The sequence below is a fragment of the Phocoena sinus genome, chromosome 7 (genome assembly GCF_008692025.1).
Source record: "Phocoena sinus isolate mPhoSin1 chromosome 7, mPhoSin1.pri, whole genome shotgun sequence".
In the NCBI taxonomy this organism is placed as follows: domain Eukaryota; kingdom Metazoa; phylum Chordata; class Mammalia; order Artiodactyla; family Phocoenidae; genus Phocoena; species Phocoena sinus.
The window spans coordinates 3277683-3297658 of record NC_045769.1 but is presented as its reverse complement, the minus strand read 5'-3'; the positions used below and the strand labels follow the sequence as shown (position 1 = coordinate 3297658).

Below are 19976 nucleotides of genomic sequence, written 5' to 3'. Positions count from 1 at the left end.
TTGGGATTAACAGATACACACTACTATATATAAAATAGATAAACAACAAGGACTTACTATATAGCACAGGGAACTATATTCAATATCTTGTAATAATCCATAATGGAAAAGAATCTGAAAAAGACTAGATATTTGTATATGCATACCTGAATCACTTTGCTGTACACCTGAAACTAACACAACATTGTAAATCAACTATACTTCAATTTTTAAAAAGAATAAAAGATAGGGCTTCCCTGGTAGCACAGCGGTTGAGAGTCTGCCTGCCGATGCAGGGGACACGGGTTCGCGCCCCGGTCCGGGAAGATCCCACATGCCGCGGAGCGGCTGGGCCCGTGAGCCATGGCCGCTGAGCCTGCGCGTCCGGAGCCTGTGCTCCGCAACGGGAGAGGCCACAACAGGGAGAGGCCCGCGTACCGCAAATAAATAAATAAATAAAAGATAAAATACATATTAAAAAGAAACGGTCCTGATACCGACTTTTAAGGGATCTGTTCATTTTATAAGCAACAGTAAAGTATATGGTAAGGAAATGAAAAACATGAGAACCGGCTCACAGGGTTTCTGGAAACTCTGGGTTAAGTGTAAGTGTCACCTTACTTCCCGGGTTCGCACACAGAGTTGATGGTGCTTGGCCAGAGCGCCTATGTAGGCCAGAGGACAGAAATAGCCACATGCACCTACAGCGCTTCCGCGGGCACAGCAGACAACCAGAGCTCTAACCCGAGCAGAATTGTGTGCCTTTTGAAAGTGCCTTATAAATTATCCAGTGTGACATCACAATGATCCTATAAGGTTTAGTTTCCTCCTCTGTAAAACTGAGACATCAGTATTTGTTCACCTAACAGCACTGATCATTTATGTATTTATTTATATTCCTGTCCCCATTTCGCAGATATGGAAAGTTTCGAAAGTAGTTCCTGGGGGAAAGAATGTAGTTTTGTTTCATCTTTTTTTATCAATAGTAAGTGAGAGGGAGGAGGGGGGAGTGCTTTGATGCGCTCAGCTCCGGAAGGGAAAGGGAAGATGGTGACGCCCTTTAATGTCCAGGGGATTTGGGAAGGACAAGCAGGCACGGCACGGTGGCTGGAGCTGGCGGTGGTGCGTCGCACGCTCCGGGTTTGAGGCGCCCCTGAGCGCGAGTCCGGGCGCGGAAAGTGAGACGGCGGCGCGAGGGCTCGGAGGTCCTTACGCAGGGCATCCTCGCCCTCGCCCTCGCCCCCGCCCCGTCTGTGCGCGGATGCTGACGCCGCCGCGAGCCGCGGCTGTGACTTGCGGGACTTTTTTTTGGCGCGCAAGGTCTCAGTGCCCTCCCCGTGGCGGGGCTCAGTGGACGTTTGAGCTTCCGGGTCCAGCCGCGTCCAGGCAGGAGGGAAGACGTGGAGGGGCGCGCGTCTGCCGCAGGAAACACGGGATCCAGAGTCCCACTTACGAGCGAGGCGTTCCCACGAGTTAGTCTGTGGCTTTGGGGAACGATCTTTCCTGGGCCTCAGTTTCCCCATCTGTAAAACCGGAGTAAATCGCGCAGAGTTGGAATGGGAATTAAACGAGGTCCCGCGCGCTCCGAGGGCGAGAAAGGCCGGCGGCTCCCTTCGCGCCGAGGGCAGGACGGCGGCGGCCGCATCAGCGGGCAGTCTCCCGACTCGCCAGGTGTGGGCTCAGCCTTCCGCTCCCTGCCTTCCTCCCCTCCTTCCTCCCCGAAGTAGGCTGGGGGCGAGGAGCGACGGGCTCTGCCAGAGGCGCGCGGGCGCCCCGGGTGTCCGCCCCGCGCTCCGCTGGCACCCGGAGGTGCCCGGCGCTCCTGGAGCTGGGCGCGGCGCGGTCCTCGTGACCCGGCGCACGCCTCCGGGACCTCGCCCCTCCCTCCTGGCTGTGCGCCCTGCGCCCTGCCTGGCCTGTATTTGCCCTCCTGGCCTCAACGCACCGCGACCCGACGCCCGGCCCGTCGCCTTGCTCTCCCTAGCAGGACCGCAGAGAGCAACACCGGGGTCCGGGCCAGGGCAGACACGCCTCCGGAAAGGAGTCGGTGAGTTCGGGGAGAAGGGTAAACGGTGGGGTCCGGTGGCGCCCGGGATGGAGGCCCCATGTTCAGGGCGGGTCCGCGGTGCTGGGTGCAGCCCCACCGGTGTGAAAACACCCCCAGGGGCCCCCAGGCCTCGGTCCCAGCTGATTAGGAGGACGCGTCCAACCCACCGAACCCCAAACCCAGGCTTCACCCAGATAGCTTGGCAGACTGGTCTGGATCCTCAGGGAGCAAAACAGTGGGGGTTTTTTGTTTGTTTGGTTTTTGCGGTACGCGGGCCTCTCACTGCTGTGGCCTCTCCCGTTGTGGAGCACAGGCTCCGGACGCGCAGGCCCAGCGGCCATGGCTCACGGGCCCAGCCGCTCCGCGGCATGTGGGATCTTCCCGGACCGGGGCACGAACCCGTGTCCCCTGCATGGGCAGGCAGACTCTCAACCACCGCGCCACCAGGGAAGCCCAAAACAGTGGTTTTAATCAAAAGCCCTGTTGCGGATCTACATGCAGACGGGGCTGAGGCTGCCGGCCTCGGAGGAGACTCACTCTGGCTGGTCGCCCAGGGTCCTGAGGCTGTTTGGGGAGAGACCCCTCCTGCCCGGAGAGAGAGAGCCTGGGTGGTGTCATGGCATATGGGAGGAGGCGTCCTGGATTTTGGGGCCTCTGAAAGCCCCAGTTTTATTGGAATTATGTTTTGTTTTCCGACACGCCCCTCGACAGCCCACCATCTTGTTATCGGGATGGGGGAAGGGTCTGTAGACGAAGAGAGTCACACAGTGGGCCTTGGCCCCGGGTCCGTGCCTGAGCCAGACCTCTTGACAAATCCCCTGCAGTTTCCTAGACTGTGTCCTACTCACCTTAACCAAATGTTTAAAACCCCATTTCATTTTCAGTTGGGTTGGGGTCTTCGCATTTTTATGTTTGTTTTTTAAAATTTTAGTTACACATTTCTTTCTGAGAGGTTGGAATGATAAAGAGGGGAGGTGAGGCCCCCACTAGCCCGCCAGGTGCAAAGGTGGCACTGCGCTTGGCCGTGAAGCCCCAAGGAGAAGGCCAGGGCTTGCAGACCATGGCAGCGGAGCAGTGACATTGGCACCTGGGTTCAGCCCGTTCACCTCTGTCCTCCGATGTCCAGCCCTCCACTGGATTGTCAGCCACTCCGCTGACCTCAGTAAGACACAGCTCTCTTGGGCAAGAGCCCCCTGCCTGAATCTCCAGGGCCTCACGCCTTAGATCCAAGCACCAATCATAGGTGCCTGCGCTCCACCACATCCAAAATCTGGATGCAGTGGTAGGAGCCCCGCAGGATTCCCTGAAGACAATTCCAGGCACATAGACTAGCAGTCAGTGGGTCTTATTGATTAAGGCATTAGTGACTGAAAAATTAAAGCCAGCTGAGTGGAAGGCTTGGGGGTGATGAAGAGAATCCAGAGCCCTGTAGGCGACACAGAAGGGAGACTTTGGTGCCCTTGGATGACAGTGTGGTGACTCCTCGTGGCTGCCCCCAGTTCATGCCATTGGGTCAGCCTTCTAGGGCTGTCTCGTTCTTTTCAGAAGCAGTCTCTGGAGGAAGAGCCCGCTCCCCTCTACCCACCTTGTAACCTCTCCCTTTAACCCTGACATCCTGGCATCACCCAGGGCTGGAGAGAGACATAGAGGTCATGGTACAGATGGAAAAACTGAGACCCAGAGAGGAAGGGGACTTGTCCCAAGTCGCAGGGCTGGCTGGTGCCTGAACTAGGATAGGAACCCAGTTCCTGGAGCTCAGCCGCGTCCTCGTCCCTCAGCGTCACCTTGGGACCCGTCCTTGCTGTGGAGACTAGAGCTGAGGCTTTAGCTGCAAGTGCAGAACTATGTCCATGCGTAAACGAGGTTTCCAGCAGCTTCCCAGGGAGCTGGGAGAACGGAGAGAACGGGCAGGCGGGAGGCAGCTGCAGGGCCCTTGCTGCTGGAGTGATTTCAGAGCACCCGCAGTGGGTGGGGGGGGGGAAGGTGCTCATTTTGCAGCTGACGAGGGTTGGGGGTTTGGTTGCTGCCAGTGGGCAGCAGGCCCTGCCTGCAGAAGTGACCACACAGGCCAGCTTCGGGAAGCAGCCGCCAAGGGTTAACACAGAGGCCCCACAGCTGGCACCTGGCCTTCCCTCAGGCATGTGCCCACATCTTTATCAGCAAGAGTTGCCCACCTGATTCTGAGTCATTGCTGCCGTTGTTTGTTGGGCATTGAAGAGGAACTTGGACTTGCTGCCAAGTTTATCTGCTCAGACGGTGGTGACTACTCATAACTGCTATCGCTTCCAGCTCAGGGGGCCGCCAGCCCAAGTTTTGTGTAGGAGGGATCCCTGCCCAGATCTCCCTTTAATGTGGCCAAAATATGAACTCGAATCTTTAACAGATAAAGATGACCCACCATTGAAATGGCGGTGGTCTGGGTTCAGGACATCCACTTGGTAAAACCTGTTCTGTGTCTTCCCAACTCATTAACCTCGGTGTCACGCTCTGTTTTCTCCATTTATAGCTTTTAAGCAATGGGGGAGGGCTAACAGTCTCAAAGATTAAAAATGTGATTAAATCTGAGCCGTGGACCAGGCGCAAATTGAAAGTGTTTTGTTCAGGAAGCTCATGACTAGGCGTTATCTGCACGGAAGTGGAGCCAGGAGCAGGTGGAGCCTGGTGGCGTCTGCCCCCACCCCAGCACGCATGCCCTGGGAGGTTCTCCCAGGCTAGGGCAGGGCAGAGCCCGGCCCCCTCCATGGGTCCAGCATGCCCCTCTGCTGCCATGTTCCCCCTCGACTCTTACGGTTGGAGGGATACCGGTTGGAGATCAGGGTCTTGGTGAGCAAGCTAAGTGGGGAGTGAGGAGAGAGATGATTGTGGCTGAAAGGCTGTTCCTTCCATGAACCCACGTGGATTCCTCAGCATGGCCGTACCTGGCAGAGGGGCTGCCCTTCCCCCATACCCCAAGTTCCCCCATCAGCCTGACGCAGGCCAGAAGGGGTGCTAGCAACACACTCCTCGATTGCCAGAGACTTTTGGTTTATGCGTTTTGAATACTGAAATCAAACATATTCTCCATTCGACTTCAGATTATTTCTAAAGATAGTTTTTAAAAGCTTTAAACCATCACCCCACCACCCATCATCACCACCACCAACAATGAGAACAACGAAAAATAATAAATTAATAAAAATAATAAAAAGCTGGGACTTCCCTGGCAGTCCAGTGGTTAAGACTTCACCTTCCGATGCAGGGGGTGCGGGTTCAATCCCTGGCTGGGGAACTGAGATCCCACATGCCTCGGGGCCAAAAAAAACAGAACATAAAACAGAAGCAATGTTGTAACAAATTCAATAAAGACTTTAAAAATGGTCCACATCAAAAAATCTTTAAATAAATAAATAGCTTTAAGCTTCTGCACATCATTAATTCACTACATGGGAAGATTTGGTCACAGTAGATAAAGATCCATGTCGTGGACCACCCGTGTCGTGGACCCATGTCGGGAGCCAGGCTCCTGACCACAGGCTGTCCTGAGAACATGCTTCCCTCGGAAGCGTCGCATCCCTACTGCATGGCACAGCATCCTACATACGGGATGTGTCTGAAATTTGGAATCACTCTCCCTCCCCTCCTCTGCCTGCACCTCCTGTTCACCCAGAAGTTGGGCCAGAGCTAAAACTAGGTGCCACAGGGCTTCCCTGGTGGCACAGTGGTTGAGAGTCCGCCTGCCAATGCGGGGGACAAGGGTTCGTGCCCCGGTCCGGGAGGATCCCTCATGCCGCGGAGCGGCTGAGCCCGTGAGCCATGGCCGCTGAGCGTCCAGAGCCTGTGCTCCGCAAGGGGTGAGGCCACAACAGTGAGAGGCCCGCGTACCGCAAAAAAAAAAAAAAAAAGGCGCCACATATACCCTGAGAAAACCATAATTCAAAAAGAGTCACGTACCACAATGTTCATTGCAGCTCTGTTTACAATAGCCAGGACATGGAAGCAACCTAAGTGTCCATTGACAGAAGATATGGCACATATATACAATGGAATATTACTCAGCCATAAAAAGAAAGCGAAATTGAGTTATTTGTAGTGAGGTGGATGGACCTAGAGTCTGTCGTACAGAGTGAAGTAAGTCAGAAGGAGAAAAACAAATACCGTATGCTAACACATATATATGGAATCTAAGAAAAAAAAGGTTCTGAAGAATCTAGGGGCAGGACAGGAATAAAGGTGCAGATGTAGAGAATGGACTTCAGGACCTGGGGAGGGGAAAGGGTAAGTTGGGACCAAGTGAGAGCGTGGCATGGACATGTATACACTACCAAATGTAAAATAGATAGCTAGTGGGAAGCAGCCGCATAGCACAGGGAGATCAGCGCGGTGCTTTGTGACCACCTAGAGGGGTGGGATAGGGAGGGTGGGAGGGAGACGCGAGAGGGAGGGGATATGGGGATATATGTATATGTATAGCTGATTCACTTTGTTATACAGCAGAAACACACCGTTGTGAAGCAATTATACTCCAATAAAGATGTTAAATAAATAAAGATAGGCACCAGAGTAAAATTTTTCAGATGATGTCTAATCCATGAAGTACCAACCGTCTGCTCTTGGTTTAGCTATGTGGGATGCTTGTTTTTCAGAGTCTATTGCATCATTCCTGGCTTCATTAAACAGAGCATCATGTACACATATCACTTTCCTCAACAATTCAGGGTCATCCCTGGCACCTCCGAAATGGCGCTAAGCCATGGTGCCGTGGTCCCCTTGAAGCGTGGGAAGCTGTCTCCTTCCCTCTGCATCCTGGTCTCCCCTGTTCACATCTCAGTAGATTGCTGCTCGGCATCACTCCAGGCAGCAGGCAGCCAGGCTGGGCCTCTTCACCACCCGACCCCGGCAGGCACCCACCTCGCCAGAGGTGCCCGGACCCTCCCTGGTCCAGTGCGCGCCCGTTCCCAGCCCTCAATGGCCTTTTCTATCTGAGCTGGGAAACCAAGTACCATCCTTATTAGAAAGACACATCAAACAAAAGAAACAGACTTGAGAGGGGGCTGGGGTGGGGGGGATCCTGTGGGTGTGAAGCGTCCGGGTGGCAGTTCTGACTCCTAGTGACCTTTCCATCCATCCCTTATCGGTCACTGACATGCTCCAAGACGGTTACGCTTGTGTGACAAGAAACATACACTTGTTTCCTTTTGTTTCGCTTTTTTCCCCCACACCTCACAATTTTAGTTTCTTGAAATAAGGCCTGGAATTGTGACTTTTCCTTTAGGAGAGGAGAGAGAATGCTAACTACTCAGCTGATGGTCACGGCTTTCATCTGCTCTGGGAAGAGAATTTCAATGAATGGGCTCCTTATGATAGACTTTTTTTCAACAATGGTGAAAAACAAAAATGAGTAAACCCCTGTCATCCATCAAATGACTTTTTCTTTTTCTTTTTTTTTTTTTTTTTTTTTTTGGCGGTACACGGGCCTCTCAGTGTTGTGGCCTCTCCCGTTGCGGAGCACAGGCTCAGCGGCCATGGCTCACGGGCCCAGCCGCTCCGCAGCATGTGGGATCTTCCCGGACCAGGGCACGAACCCGTGTCTCCTGCATCGGCAGGCGGACTCCCAACCACTGTGCCACCAGGGAAGCCCCATCAAATAACTTTCTGTTCCAGTTTTTTCAAAACAGAAACTGTGTGCTCTAGAGAAGCATCAGGAATCAGTCTTGGTTTAATGTTTTCATGTCCAAAATCTAAAGTCAACCGTGATGAAAATAGTTTGAATGATTCTGGCACATCAGGGCATCCTCTTAATGCCTTGTTCACAGTCAGCACGGTGCTTGAGGATGGAAATACTGAGGGGTCGGTGCAAAACATTTAAGAAATTATTTTTCACCGACTTTAAGGCACAAGCCAGGAAACAGTTTAGTTGACAGCTGTGGGATCTCCGTGGACATCCCCATTTTAGCTGGCATCGAGTGTTTCTCAGAAAACGGCACTTTTCATAATTAAGCTCTTGTACAGCAAAGCAGTTTTCTAACAGCAAGTTGTGTTCACATTTCTGCAGAAAGTACTTTCGGCTGGTCAGCACTGGTGAGAGGGAGAAGTTCCCCAGAATTCAGAAGCAACATTGGGTCTTTCGATTGGTGTTAAGGTTTCCCAGTGAGAGCAGACAGATTGGATCCCTTCTCTGATGTTCCTAAAAAGCAGTTTTCAGTCCTCCAGTGAAGAGTGGCTGAAGTCGCACAGAGGTTCTTGAACTCTCGGTTGCCCACAGGGAGCCTGTCACCCAAACAGAATCTTCCCCCAGAGCAGAGCTGGACCGGGTGTAGTGGCCACAGTCTCTGGCCAAGGGGCCCCTGTGTGGCCTGACGAAGACCAGAGAGGTGGGAGCACAGAAAAGCACCCCCATGTGCCAGGGAGAAGTCGCCATCATCGCGATATGTGATGTCACCAGCTGTTAGGTGTGAAGGAATACTCCAGGGGCAGGCGTGATGGGGAAGGGAGAGACAGGTGGAGGTGTCATCAGAAGATCTCGTTAGGGTACAGATTCTGAGTCACGAGGGCTGGGGCAGGGCCTGGGAGTCTGCATGTCTCACAGGCTCTGGGAGCTGCTGCTGGTCTGCATAGCGAGCAAGGTGGTAAAGCTCTCCTTCTCTTGCTTTTTGACATTTGGATTTTCCTTCCTTTGTCCTCTTGGCATTGATTGGGGTCTTCAGTGTCCTCGGAAAGGGCATAACGTCATCTGAAGCCTGACTCGTGGGGTGTGGGGATTGTACGCATGGGTTCGTTCATTTCGACTGCACACATTTCCAGACACCCGTTTGCCTGTTTTCTAAAACCATTTAACCCAGGTTCCAACTGCTGGGAAATCAGCACTTGCCGTGTCGCCTCTTCTTTGTGACTTGGCCGGCATCCGCCCGCGGGCTTCCCGGGCTGAACACTGTGGTCCTGTGTTATTGCAGGTGTGACCCCGACGAGAAGCAGAGATGGGGAAAAAACTGGATCTTTCCACGCTCACGGATGAAGAGGCCAAGCACGTCTGGGAAGTGGTTCAACGGGACTTTGACCTTCGAAGGAAAGAAGAGGAGAGACTAGAGTGAGTGTGTGTGGCTGGGCCCCCGCAGTGCAGCCCTGGTGGCCTCCGGAGGGGCTGTCACCTCGCGGCCCTCTGAGTGGACAGACAGCAGGAGCTCGGGTACAGGACACTGGCCGGAAGCCGGGCGCCAGGAAACATTCTGCTTTCTGGCCTTAGGAAACTTTAATTAAGTTTCTTCCTAATTAAAGCAAGGAGATCTGGCTTTGCTCCTGAGAGCCAGATATTCCCTGAATAGGTTTAGTTCAACTTGATCCAACCCCAGGGTGACATTCTCTCCTAAGTGGGGTGATGCTTAGGGCACGGCATTGCACGAATAAAAGAGCTAAAGGTGATGAATAGGGAAAGCCTTGACGCTGGCCTGAGACACCCAGAAGCTGGGAGCAAGGGCATTTAGGACAAAGGCTGACTTCTGCCTCTTCCCAGCGGTGTTGGGGGCACCTCATCCTCAGCATGGAGGCCCCAGCGCCATTTTGCATGTCTCTCCCCGTGGGCTAAAACCCACCCGGCGTTACTTACTCCCCCTCTGCCCTTGCATATTCCTCCACCAGATCTCCAAGGCTTAGCTGTCCCCCGGGCTCCCTGTTGTCTTGGTGACTTTTGTGGGTTGGTAGGCCTATTGCGAAGGAGACATTGTATAAAGACTCAGCGGGGGGGGAGGTAGCCAAGGAAATGCCTGAAAGGCCCCTGGTGGCGGAGCACCAAGAGGAGGTTAGAGCCATGATGGGGAGCAGACCGTCGGGGGGCTGAGGACCCGGGCAGAACTTGGGCCTTTCCCCGCGTGGCTGCAGGCCTTTGGGCAGGGGAGTAACAAGACCCGGCTTCTACTCTGCAGGCGGTGGGCTACGGAGAAGTGATCAGATGAGCTTTGAAGGGGGCACCTGCAAGTTTGCCCACGGGTTGGATGTGGGGTGTGGAGTATGGGAGGCGTCAAGGTCAGGGTCACTCCAGAGCCATGGCCTGAGTAACTGGGGCATGGAGGTGCCGTCATCTCACCTGGGGAAGGCGAGGGTGGAGCAGGTGTGGAGAAAACCAGGACACACGGGTCAGACCTGTTGACACTGGGTTGCCTGTTAGACACGAAGTGGCCAGGGAAGCCCCACACCCACGGGGCTGGAACCCAGCAGAGACAGGACTGAGGGCGCATCCACCTACAGATGCTGTGGCTGCTGGAATCATTCCAGACTCGGTGGCTTAAAGCACACAAATCCCTCGCGGCTCTAGAGGCCAGAAGCCAAGGTGTGGGCGGGGCTGCCCGCCTTCCGGAGGGTCCCTCGCCTCCGCCGCCGTCTCGAGGCGCCCACGCTCCTTGGCTTCTGCCCCTCCTGACTCTTCGAGGCCGTCAGCCTGCTGTCTTCCAGTCTCTGTCTTTCTGACCTCTGCTTCTGTCGTTGCATCTCTCTGGCTCTCCTGCCCTCCTGTTTTGCCTAGAAGGACCTCACGATCACGCTGAGCCCACCCAGCTAATCCCGTCACCAACTCACAACCCTTAACTTAATCACACCTGCAGGTCCCTCTTGCCCTGTAAGGAGACGCAGTCCCAGGTTCTAAGAACCAGGACATACAACGTTTTGGGGGTAGAGGGATCATTACTTAGCTGCCCCAGTGTTTAAAGCCATGGGTCTGGAGGAGACCACCCTGGAGGGAGGACACAGAGAGAAAGACGGACCCCAGCGGAGACAGAAGGAGCAGCGATGGGAGTCTCTGGGTCCCGACACAGAGCAGAGTCCACACAAACAGACAAACTGTTAAGTGAAACAAGTTCAGGGGAGCCCAGCACCTCTCTCGATGGCGGGGAGGCGTCGGACCAGGACCGCAAGGCTTCCTGCCGCCCCTCTGTGGAGCTCTCCACCTTCCGCTCTGTCTTGGGCTGCAGGTCACCCCCGCCCCCGGGTTTTCATTATGAAGACGCTTTCTCCCCACTGGTGCCTAGGGCCCTGACTCAGCCCCCCGCGACCCCAGGACTGGGGCCCAGAGCCGACCTTGGCCAGCGTCCTCGTGCTGATTGGGCCCGCCCCACCCCTCGTCCCCTCCCTCTGCTTCAGCCGTGGCCTGGAGGCTGCACCCGGGGCCCAGGGCCACAGGCTCTCAGCGACAGAGCCCACCTGGCCTTTGCTCTGGGGATCACAGCCTCTCCAGGCAGTCCAGCTGTTGTCACTTTTATTTTTTTATTTTTTTTAATTTATTTTTTTAATTGAAGTATAGTTGATGTACTTTTATTTTCAATGACAGCTTAGACCCTCCCATTCGATACGTATATAGAATCGCAGATCAGTCAGTGGGGAGGGGAACCCAGCCCTCCAGGGAGACCCTTGAGTGGGTCAGCCCCTCCCTCCGTCCAGGCAGAGCTCGGGTGGTTTTGCAGAAATTCCTGTCTTTCTTGCCTACGGGGGATGCCCTCCTGACACCCTTCCTCTTTATTTTCCATGTTCCTCTAGTCATTTCACACCGTAAAAGGGAGACACGCCCAGGTCACCTCCAGTTACTGCTGGGAAAGGAAGTCTTCTAAGGATCCGGGTGGTGTTGCCTCCACTTGTGGGGGGCCTGTGGGTCAGGTCAGGTCCCCGGCCAGTCGGTTACGGTCAGGGTGATGTCCTTGTTCGGAAGTGCCTGAGGCCTTCTGCTCAAGCAGCCTTCAGATCGGCCGCTCTGCTGCGTCTTCTTGGCCTTCCGTGTGCGATTAGATGGTGAGCTTATTAAATACAATAGCGCAGGACACAGTCCCTGGAAATGCTCTAGTTCGGAGAGGTGGTGGTTCAGAGAATCCACATCAGAGTCAAGGCAAGGATGCTGGAGCCCCAGTAGCCTTCCCGTGATTGGTGCTTCCTGTGCAGACACAGGCTCCTGGTGACACACTTGGGAAGAGTCGTGTAAACAGTGGGGGCTTAGTGAAGGGTATTTTGTGGGTTCTATTTTTTGATGTTTCTGTCTCTTGCTCACTGTGGTATTGGTTAACTGTGTAACAAGAGGTGAAGCCGCCTCTGCCTGTGACAAGCCTTATCCCCAGGGTCCCCGTGACCCCTGGGAGCAGGGCCCAGGCATGTGGTTCTGAGGCCAGGACACACGGGGTGCGGGTTCAGGTTCTGCTCGGGTGGGTGCTGAGACTTAGGAAGGGCGTGGCGGGAACAAGCTCCGAATAAAGACCTTTGGGTTCTGGACACTGAGATTGTTTCTGCAGAGCAAGTTGGCTAAAATACCAGCAGTCTACAGTGAAACCGAAGACAGTTTAAAAATAATAAACCCCCTCCTTCCCAATCTCCTCTCAGTGTTAATCTGTACATTTCACCAGTTTCAACATTAATCGTCCATTTCCTGCAGCCACAGAATCCCATTCTCTGTCACACGTCTGGTTTCTCCACGATTCCTTGGAGTCCTCATATTTTCTCCCAGTTCCTGATTCTCTAATCTACGAACCAACAATGGGCTGAATGGAGAAACTGGCCCTCAGGTGACAGCTAAGTGGGTGACCTTAACAAACTGAGCTGCTCAGGGGTTGTTCAGATGAGTTTTTTGTTTGTTTGTTTTTTAATTTTTATTGAGATATAGTTGATTTACAAGGTTGTGTTGGTTTCAGATGTATAGCAATCAGATGAGTTTTTGATGTCATTGACACACTCTGAAAGATGCCAGATGGATGACCCAGCTCAAAACACCTACCGAGGTCATTGACAGAACAAAGTTAATAGGGGGGAAACCGTGAAACCAAGAAGCAAACACATGCATTACTTGGAAGGAACTTTCCTGTCCTGAATACATGTCAAATGGACATAGTGTGGGGGCTCAAGGTCAGTTCACCAGCAGCACATTTACTGGAGAGGCGATTTGCTAAACAGCCAATTCACCAAATATACCAGTTAGGAAACAATCAAACAAAAAAAGGAATACGTTTCCTTTAGTGTTTACAAAGTTAACAGAAATGTGTGTTTGATGGATTGCTGCTCAGTTTTTCTCCCCATGTGGGAGCATCACCTTGTAAAGGATGCTGGGATGGGGCCTGGGTGAGGGCTCCAGCACCTCCTCCTGTGGGGTAGGACCAGCACCTCTTTGGCTTCTGCTGTCAAAAAGTGTGTGACCAGCGAGCTGACCCAGGTCCCCAGCACTAATGCCCGCATGCCCAGTAGACCATCTCCATGACATGAAAGCCTCTGACCCCTCGGCCAGGCCTGACCTCCTGCCCTGTGCAGAGGACTTCTCACAGCCCCATGGGGAAGATGGAGGCCATCCGGTGGTGAAGTGCAAAGGCTGGAGCATCTTGGTGCATCTTCCCCATGAGCCTCTTAAAGGGACATTTCAAACAGAACACTCTCGTTCCAGGGACTGGGGCTGTGGGCAGACCGTGTGGACAGCTACCCTCTGAACGGACCAGGAGGATGTCCCTGGGGGTCTAGCTGCTGAGTGGGTTCCTTGTGGAGCTTCCAAATGGCTTTTCTCACAGGCTATTTCGGGAATTTGAGGAGAAGGAAGGGGGAGGCCATCTGACCTTTGATTTAGCCCCAGGCAGATATAAGTCTCTCCCTGAAGTCAGCATGTGTGACCAGGGACTTGGGAGGGGGGTGTTTACCGTACGCGGTGTGATGTTATTCCTGGCTTCCCATCAACACAGTGCTACACTCTGGAGAATCCAAAACCCAAAGATGCACAAAAATTCTTAGGCAATTCCTCAAGCCTTCACTCTCCTCTGGACCCCGGTCACTGTCGCAGTGAGCTCACCCAGTTCCTCACAGAAAGCTCACGGATACCAGGTGTAACCTCCCCCCATGCTGCCTCCATTCTTACCTGTGTTCATGCCCACCCTGTGTTCCCTTTCCTCGCCCTTACTTGTGCCCTGGCCCTTTCCTGTCTGCTCCCAGCTCCTAGAGCATGGAGCTGCCTCAGTTACTCCCTCTCTGCCCTCTAGCTCCTACCTGGAATGTCGGTAGGATCAGTCGCCATATTGGAACAAAAAAAAGCAAGAACAAACCAACGAAAAAACACAGAAAGCCTTTCCTTTGTCCCTGACACCCTGCTAAACTCTGGCACACTCAAGGGCTGCACATCCTTACATCTGCCTCGTGTTCCACTGGTCTGTTCTGGCAGCTACCCCTTTCACAGATGTCGATAATCAGTGAAACAACATGAAAGTCCTAAAATGCAACCAAGTATGTATAACAATATCTAGTACAATGGTAACATTTCATATCAGTAAAAGAGGGAAGAATTAGTTAAAGCTAAGTGTTGGAATAGTTGACCATGAGTGCAGGGCTGGAGGAGGGAGTTTGACCTCAGTTAGATTTATAACTGATATATTAAAAATGTAAAACATGAAACTGAAAATTATTGGAAGAAAATACAAGTAAATATGTACATAATCTTGGAGTGGAAAAGCCTACATATGACAACACAGGTAGACATCACAACACAAAATACTGATAAGTATTGACTAAATACGTTCATCTGAATTTAAAAGGAAAATGTTTAATTTTTTAAAAATTAGAAGAAAAAGTTTTGTTTTGTTTTTGGTTTTTTTTTGCAGTATGCAGGCCTCTCACTGTTGTGGCCTCTCCCGTTGCGGAGCACAGGCTCTGGACGTGCAGGCTCAGCGGCCATGGCTCACGGGCCCAGTCGCTCCACGGCACGTGGGATCTTCCCGGACCGGGGCACGAACCCATGTCCCCTGCATCGGCAGGCGGACTCTCAACCACTGCACCACCAGGGAAGCCCCTAGAAGAAACAGTTTTAACAGAAATGGCAGTGATTCATATCTTTGATCTCTAAAGAGTGTCTTAAAATCAGAAAGATAAAGAAGTTTTCCAAATTAGAAAAACACAAAAATCCCAACGTTTACATAGGAAAGGGATAAATGAGAATGCATGGGTGACTCATGTTGCTGGGTGAGGACCCAAGTTTACCTAAATAGAACACCCTGTTTTCAAGGGCACAGCCCACAAGTCAAATATTAGGGTGCGGACCTTCCCCAGAAAGGCAAACAGGTGGTGATGTGGATTTGCAATCTTTGCAAACAGACCTGAATGCCTGAGATTACCCACGAAAGAGCTCCTGGTGTGACACGTGGTTTGCAAACCATGACTTGCTTTAAAAATAAATAATAAGGAATTTGAGGTCACCCTTTGCTGGGCCACCTGGCACCACAGACAGGCAACTCCAGGGTTGAAAACACACAGGGGCTGAAACAGGAAGTCAGCCGCCAGCCCAGCCTGGAGATTAACTGTGGTCTGGGTTCACCTGTGAGATTCCTGTGAGCCTCTCTCAGTGGGCTGTCGTTCACACATCACCACGTATTTCCTCTTTATCCCTTTTATCATCATTTGCTCATTCAGAAGACCTCAAAGAACTTTAGCAAGTGTCTGTTTCCCTCATTATAATTCCTGATACTTAACTCATATAATCAGGACCTTAGATCATGTAATTGCTCTTCAGTTCTTACTACATAATGTTTGTCCTCTTTCAGCAATTCTCTCTGACACTTTAGTTTGGTTGATGTACTTTTAATACTTTCGTCTCAATTCTGTGACTCATTGGTCCTTTCACCCTCATTCTTAAGGGTCATACTTGAGATTCGATTTTCAGTCCTCCGGAGCACATCTTCACCTTGTTTTCTCAGGAATGGGATGGGGGTGGGGGATTTTATATTTGGGAATCTCTCAGCTGGGAGTGAGATCTCTGCTCACACATTTTCCCCTCAGAACCATGGCAGAATAATGAGCCCCCACAGATGCCCATGTCCTAATCCCCCGAATCTGTGAGTATACTGGGCTACCTGGCAAAGGGGAATTAAGATTGCAGATGCAATTAAGGGTGCCAGTCAGGGCCTCAGCATGGGGAGACAATCCTGGGTAATCCAGGTGGGCCAGTGTGGCCACAAGGGGCCTGATAGATGGAAGGATGCTGATCAGGGCCTGGACACAGGGAGGCAGTCCTGGGTTATCCAGGTGAGCCACAAGGGGCCTGACAGATGGAAGGAGGGGGGACACAGGGCAACGTAAGAGTGATTCATGGTGAGAAGGACTCAACCCGCCATTGCTGGCTCTGAGATGGAAGAAGGGGCCGTGAGCCAGTGAATACAGTTGCCCTCTAGAAGCTGGGAAAGCAAGGGCACAGACCTTCCCCCTGAGCCTCCAAGAAGAATCCCATTCCCACCAACACCTTGATTTTGGGTGCCATCTAGGACTCCCATAGCTTGAGAGGAGAAGTCAATACCTGGCTTCAAAGCTTCAAAAGTCAGGCTGACTCTCTTGTTAGGGGCTAATGCAGCTGGTGACTTTAAGTTGAAGCCAGGGCTCATTCACCATTTTGAAAACCCTAGGGTCCTGAAGAACTATGATAAATCTACTCTTCCTGTGCTCTGTAAATGGAACAACAAAGCCTAGATGACAGCACATCTGTTTACAATACAGTTTACTGAATATTTTAAGCTCACTGGTGAGACCTACTGCTCAGGAAAAGATTCCTTTCAAAATAATACTGCTGGGCTTCCCTGGTGGCGCAGTGGTTGAGAGTCCGCCTGCTGATGCAGGGGACACGGGTTCATGCCCCGGTCCAGGAAGATCCCACGTGCCGCGGAGCGGCTGGGCCCGTGAGCCATGGCCGCTGAGCCTGCACGTCCGGGGCCTGTGCTCCGCAACGGGAGAGGCCACAGCAGTGAGAGGCCCGCGTACCGCAAAAAATAATAATACTGCTCATTGACAATGTACCTGGTCACCCAAGATCTCTGATGGAGATGGACAATGAGATTAATATTGTTTTCATGCTGCTAAGACACATCCATTCTGCAGCCCATGGATTGAGGAGTAATTTTGGCTTCCAAGTCTTATTCTTTAAGAAATGCCTTTCATGAGGCCGTAGCTGCCAGAGACAGTGATTCCTCTGATGAATGTGGGAAAAGTAAATTGAAAACACCTTGGGAAGGATTTGTCATTCTAGATGCCATGAAGAACATCCATGATTCACGGAAAGAGGTCCAAATATCAACATTCACAGGAGTCTGTAAGAAGTTGATTCCAACTCTCAACGGAGGACTTGGAGGGGTTCAAGACTCCAGTGGAAGAAGTAACTGCAATTGTGGTGGACACAGTGAGAAAACTGGAATTAGAAGTGGAGCCTCAAGATGTCGCTGAATTGCTGCAATCTCATGATACAACTTGAACAGATGAGGAGTGGCTTCTCACGGTTGAGCAAAGAAAGCGGTTTCTGGAGATGGATCTACTCCTGGTGAAGATGCTGTGAAGACGGCTGAAATGATAACGAAGGATTTAGAATCTTCCATAAACTGAGTTGATAACGCAGCAACAGGATTTGACAGAATTGGCTCCAATTTTGAAAGAAGTTCTACTGTGGGTAAATTGCTATCAGACAGCATTGCAGGCTGCAGAGACATTGTTCACGAAACAAAGAGTCCATGCAGCGAACTTCATTGTTGTCTTATTTTAGGAAATCACTGCCGCTGCCCTAGCCTTCAACACCCACCACCCTGATCAGTCAGCAGCCACCAGCACAGAGGCGGGACCCTCCACCCGCAAAAAGAATATGACTCAGAAGAAGGTTAGCAATTTTTAACGAGAAAATATTTTAATTAAGGTATGTGCATTATTTTTTCAAACATAATGTTATTGCACACTTAATAGACTTCAGTATAGCGTAAACATAACTTTTATTTGCCCTGGGGAACGAAGAAATTCCTGCGACTCCCTTTATTGCAATATTCATTTTGTTGCGGTGGTCTGGAACTGAACCCACAATATCTCCAAGGTGTGCCTTATTACCCGTCAGGTGTTTGCCCTTCTCTGCCTTGGCCATCATCTTCTCTCCGCACTTCTGTCTCCTCAGCCCTTTTGTTTGCATTCTAGGAGAGTAAATGTATGGCTTCCAAATCAGCAGTTCTCAAACATTTTGGTCTGAGGGACCCTTTATGTTCTTAAATTACTGAGAACCCCAAGGAGCTTTTGTTTAGCTGGGTTATAGATGTCAATATTTATCCCATCAAAAATTAAAACTGGGCAGTTTAAAAATAGTCATTCATTTATTTAAAACAACAGTAAACCCCTTACAACATAATAAAATTTTTATGAAAAATAACTTTTTTTCCAAAATAAAAACATGAGTGAGGAAAATGGTATTGTTCTGTATTTTTTGAAAATCCCTTTAATGTCTGGCATAATCGGAGATAGCTGAATTCTGATATTTCTTCCGCGTTCAATGTGTTGTAATATGTTGTTTTGTCTGAGGTGTTGGAAGAAAATCTAGCCTCACACAGATATGCAGTAGGAAAAAGCAGGAGTGTTTTAGTAGCTTTCTCACATAATTATGGACATTGTTTTGATAATACATGAAAACCCTATGACTAGTAGTTTCTTAAAGGAAGTTACAATGTGGAATCTGAAACCATGTCAATGAACTTTACCTTTCCTGTTTCATGAAAATCCATTGGTCCATCTTGCACTTGAAGTTAATCTTCTGTCCACGCATGATTTTGTGACACCTATGCAGACTTTCCAAATGTCGACACGTTTCATTATACAGAACCCAAAAAATCAAATCACTGCTGATCTTATCAGAAACCGCTCAGTGATGAAAACTGTCCGGCCCAAGTCAGCAGAGACATAAAAGTTTTCCAAAAGTCTTTGAGCTTGAAAGCTTGAGTTTTGTCAATGGCAACAAATACCGTCACTTGACACACTTTTAATCAAAGACGCACTTCATCAAGACATGCTTTCCTTTCTTTTCTTTTCTGGCAGAGAGCAGATTGACCGCTGGTACACTCTGTACCTCTGGCTTGATCTGTGCTGAGGCCCCAGAACTTTCACCCACCATAGCTTTTGCACCACCGGTGCAGGGGTCAAAGAGCAAAAAACACAAATACTACCTTAGTGTTATTATGAGAAGAGTTTTGACCTTGTGGGCCCTGTCAGAGGGTCTCAGGTACCCCTGTAGGTCCCTGGACCACACCTTTAGAACCACTGCTCCTAATCCCTGGACTTGATGTTCTGCCCGTTTCCCTCCCCATTGCCCACCTCAGTCCCTTTCCATCTTCACTTTAGCCCAGTCTTCTCCACCTCCGTGAACATAGCCTGTGGTCTTTCCACCTCAGCCTGGCTTCTTCTTACCTCCTGCTCCTCTCTTTTATGCCCACTCAGCACACTAGTTTCAAGTCTTCCACTGTTTACTACTACTGTGTAGTAAATCACATTCAGGGCATCTTTTATTCCTGAAGGTGACCTTAACTTGTAGCTGTATGTTGGGCTTGTCCCTGCCTGTAGTGCAGGGACATCTGGTTGACCCTGTGATTGTGATAAGCAGGATGGCTCTGGCCCCTCACGATCCTCCAGGTCCATTGATGTGCCCTCTGGTTGGCAGGCATCTGGTGTTAACTCTGCTGGACCCATGCAGGGTCCCCTCTTCCCTCCCTCCTGTTTTCCAGCTGTGAAGAAGAGAAGTTGTGTTTTAAAGAATCTGAAACAGAGTCACAGATGTAGAAAACAAACTTATGGTTAGCGGGGAGAGGTAGGGGGGATAACTTGGGAGATTGTGATTGACATATACACACTACTACATATAAAATAGATACTAATGTAAGGACCTACTGTATAGCACAGAGAACTCGACTCAATACTCTATAATGACCTATATGGTAAAAGAATCTAAGAAAGAGTGCATATATGTATATGTATAATAGATTCACTGTGCTGTACAGCAGAAACTAACACAACACTGTACATCAGCAATACTCCAGGGCTTCCCTGGTGGCACAGTGGTTGAGGGTCCACCTGCCGATGCAGAGGACGCGGGTTCGTGCCCCGGTCCGGGAGGATCCCACGTGCCGCACAGCGGCTGGGCCCGTGAGCCATGGCTGCTGAGCCTGCGCGTCCAGAGCCTGTGCTCCACAGTGGGAGGGGC

General features: G+C 51.1%; 1 protein-coding gene across 9 annotated transcripts in view; it reads left to right on the top strand.

The window, feature by feature from the left end:
- The first annotated feature begins 1360 nt into the window (after positions 1–1360).
- Positions 1361–19976, top strand: part of MLPH (melanophilin) — a 42926-nt gene continuing 24310 nt past the window's right edge. For all 9 annotated transcript variants that reach the window (XR_004350688.1, XM_032637210.1, XM_032637207.1 and 6 more), the window contains exons 1-2: positions 1361–2026; positions 8956–9089. Coding sequence is in view for 8 of the 9 variants with exons in the window: in XM_032637210.1 (XP_032493101.1) it covers positions 8980–9089 (110 nt within the window). In the remaining variant the exon portion in view is untranslated. The remainder of the gene's footprint in view (positions 2027–8955; positions 9090–19976) is intronic.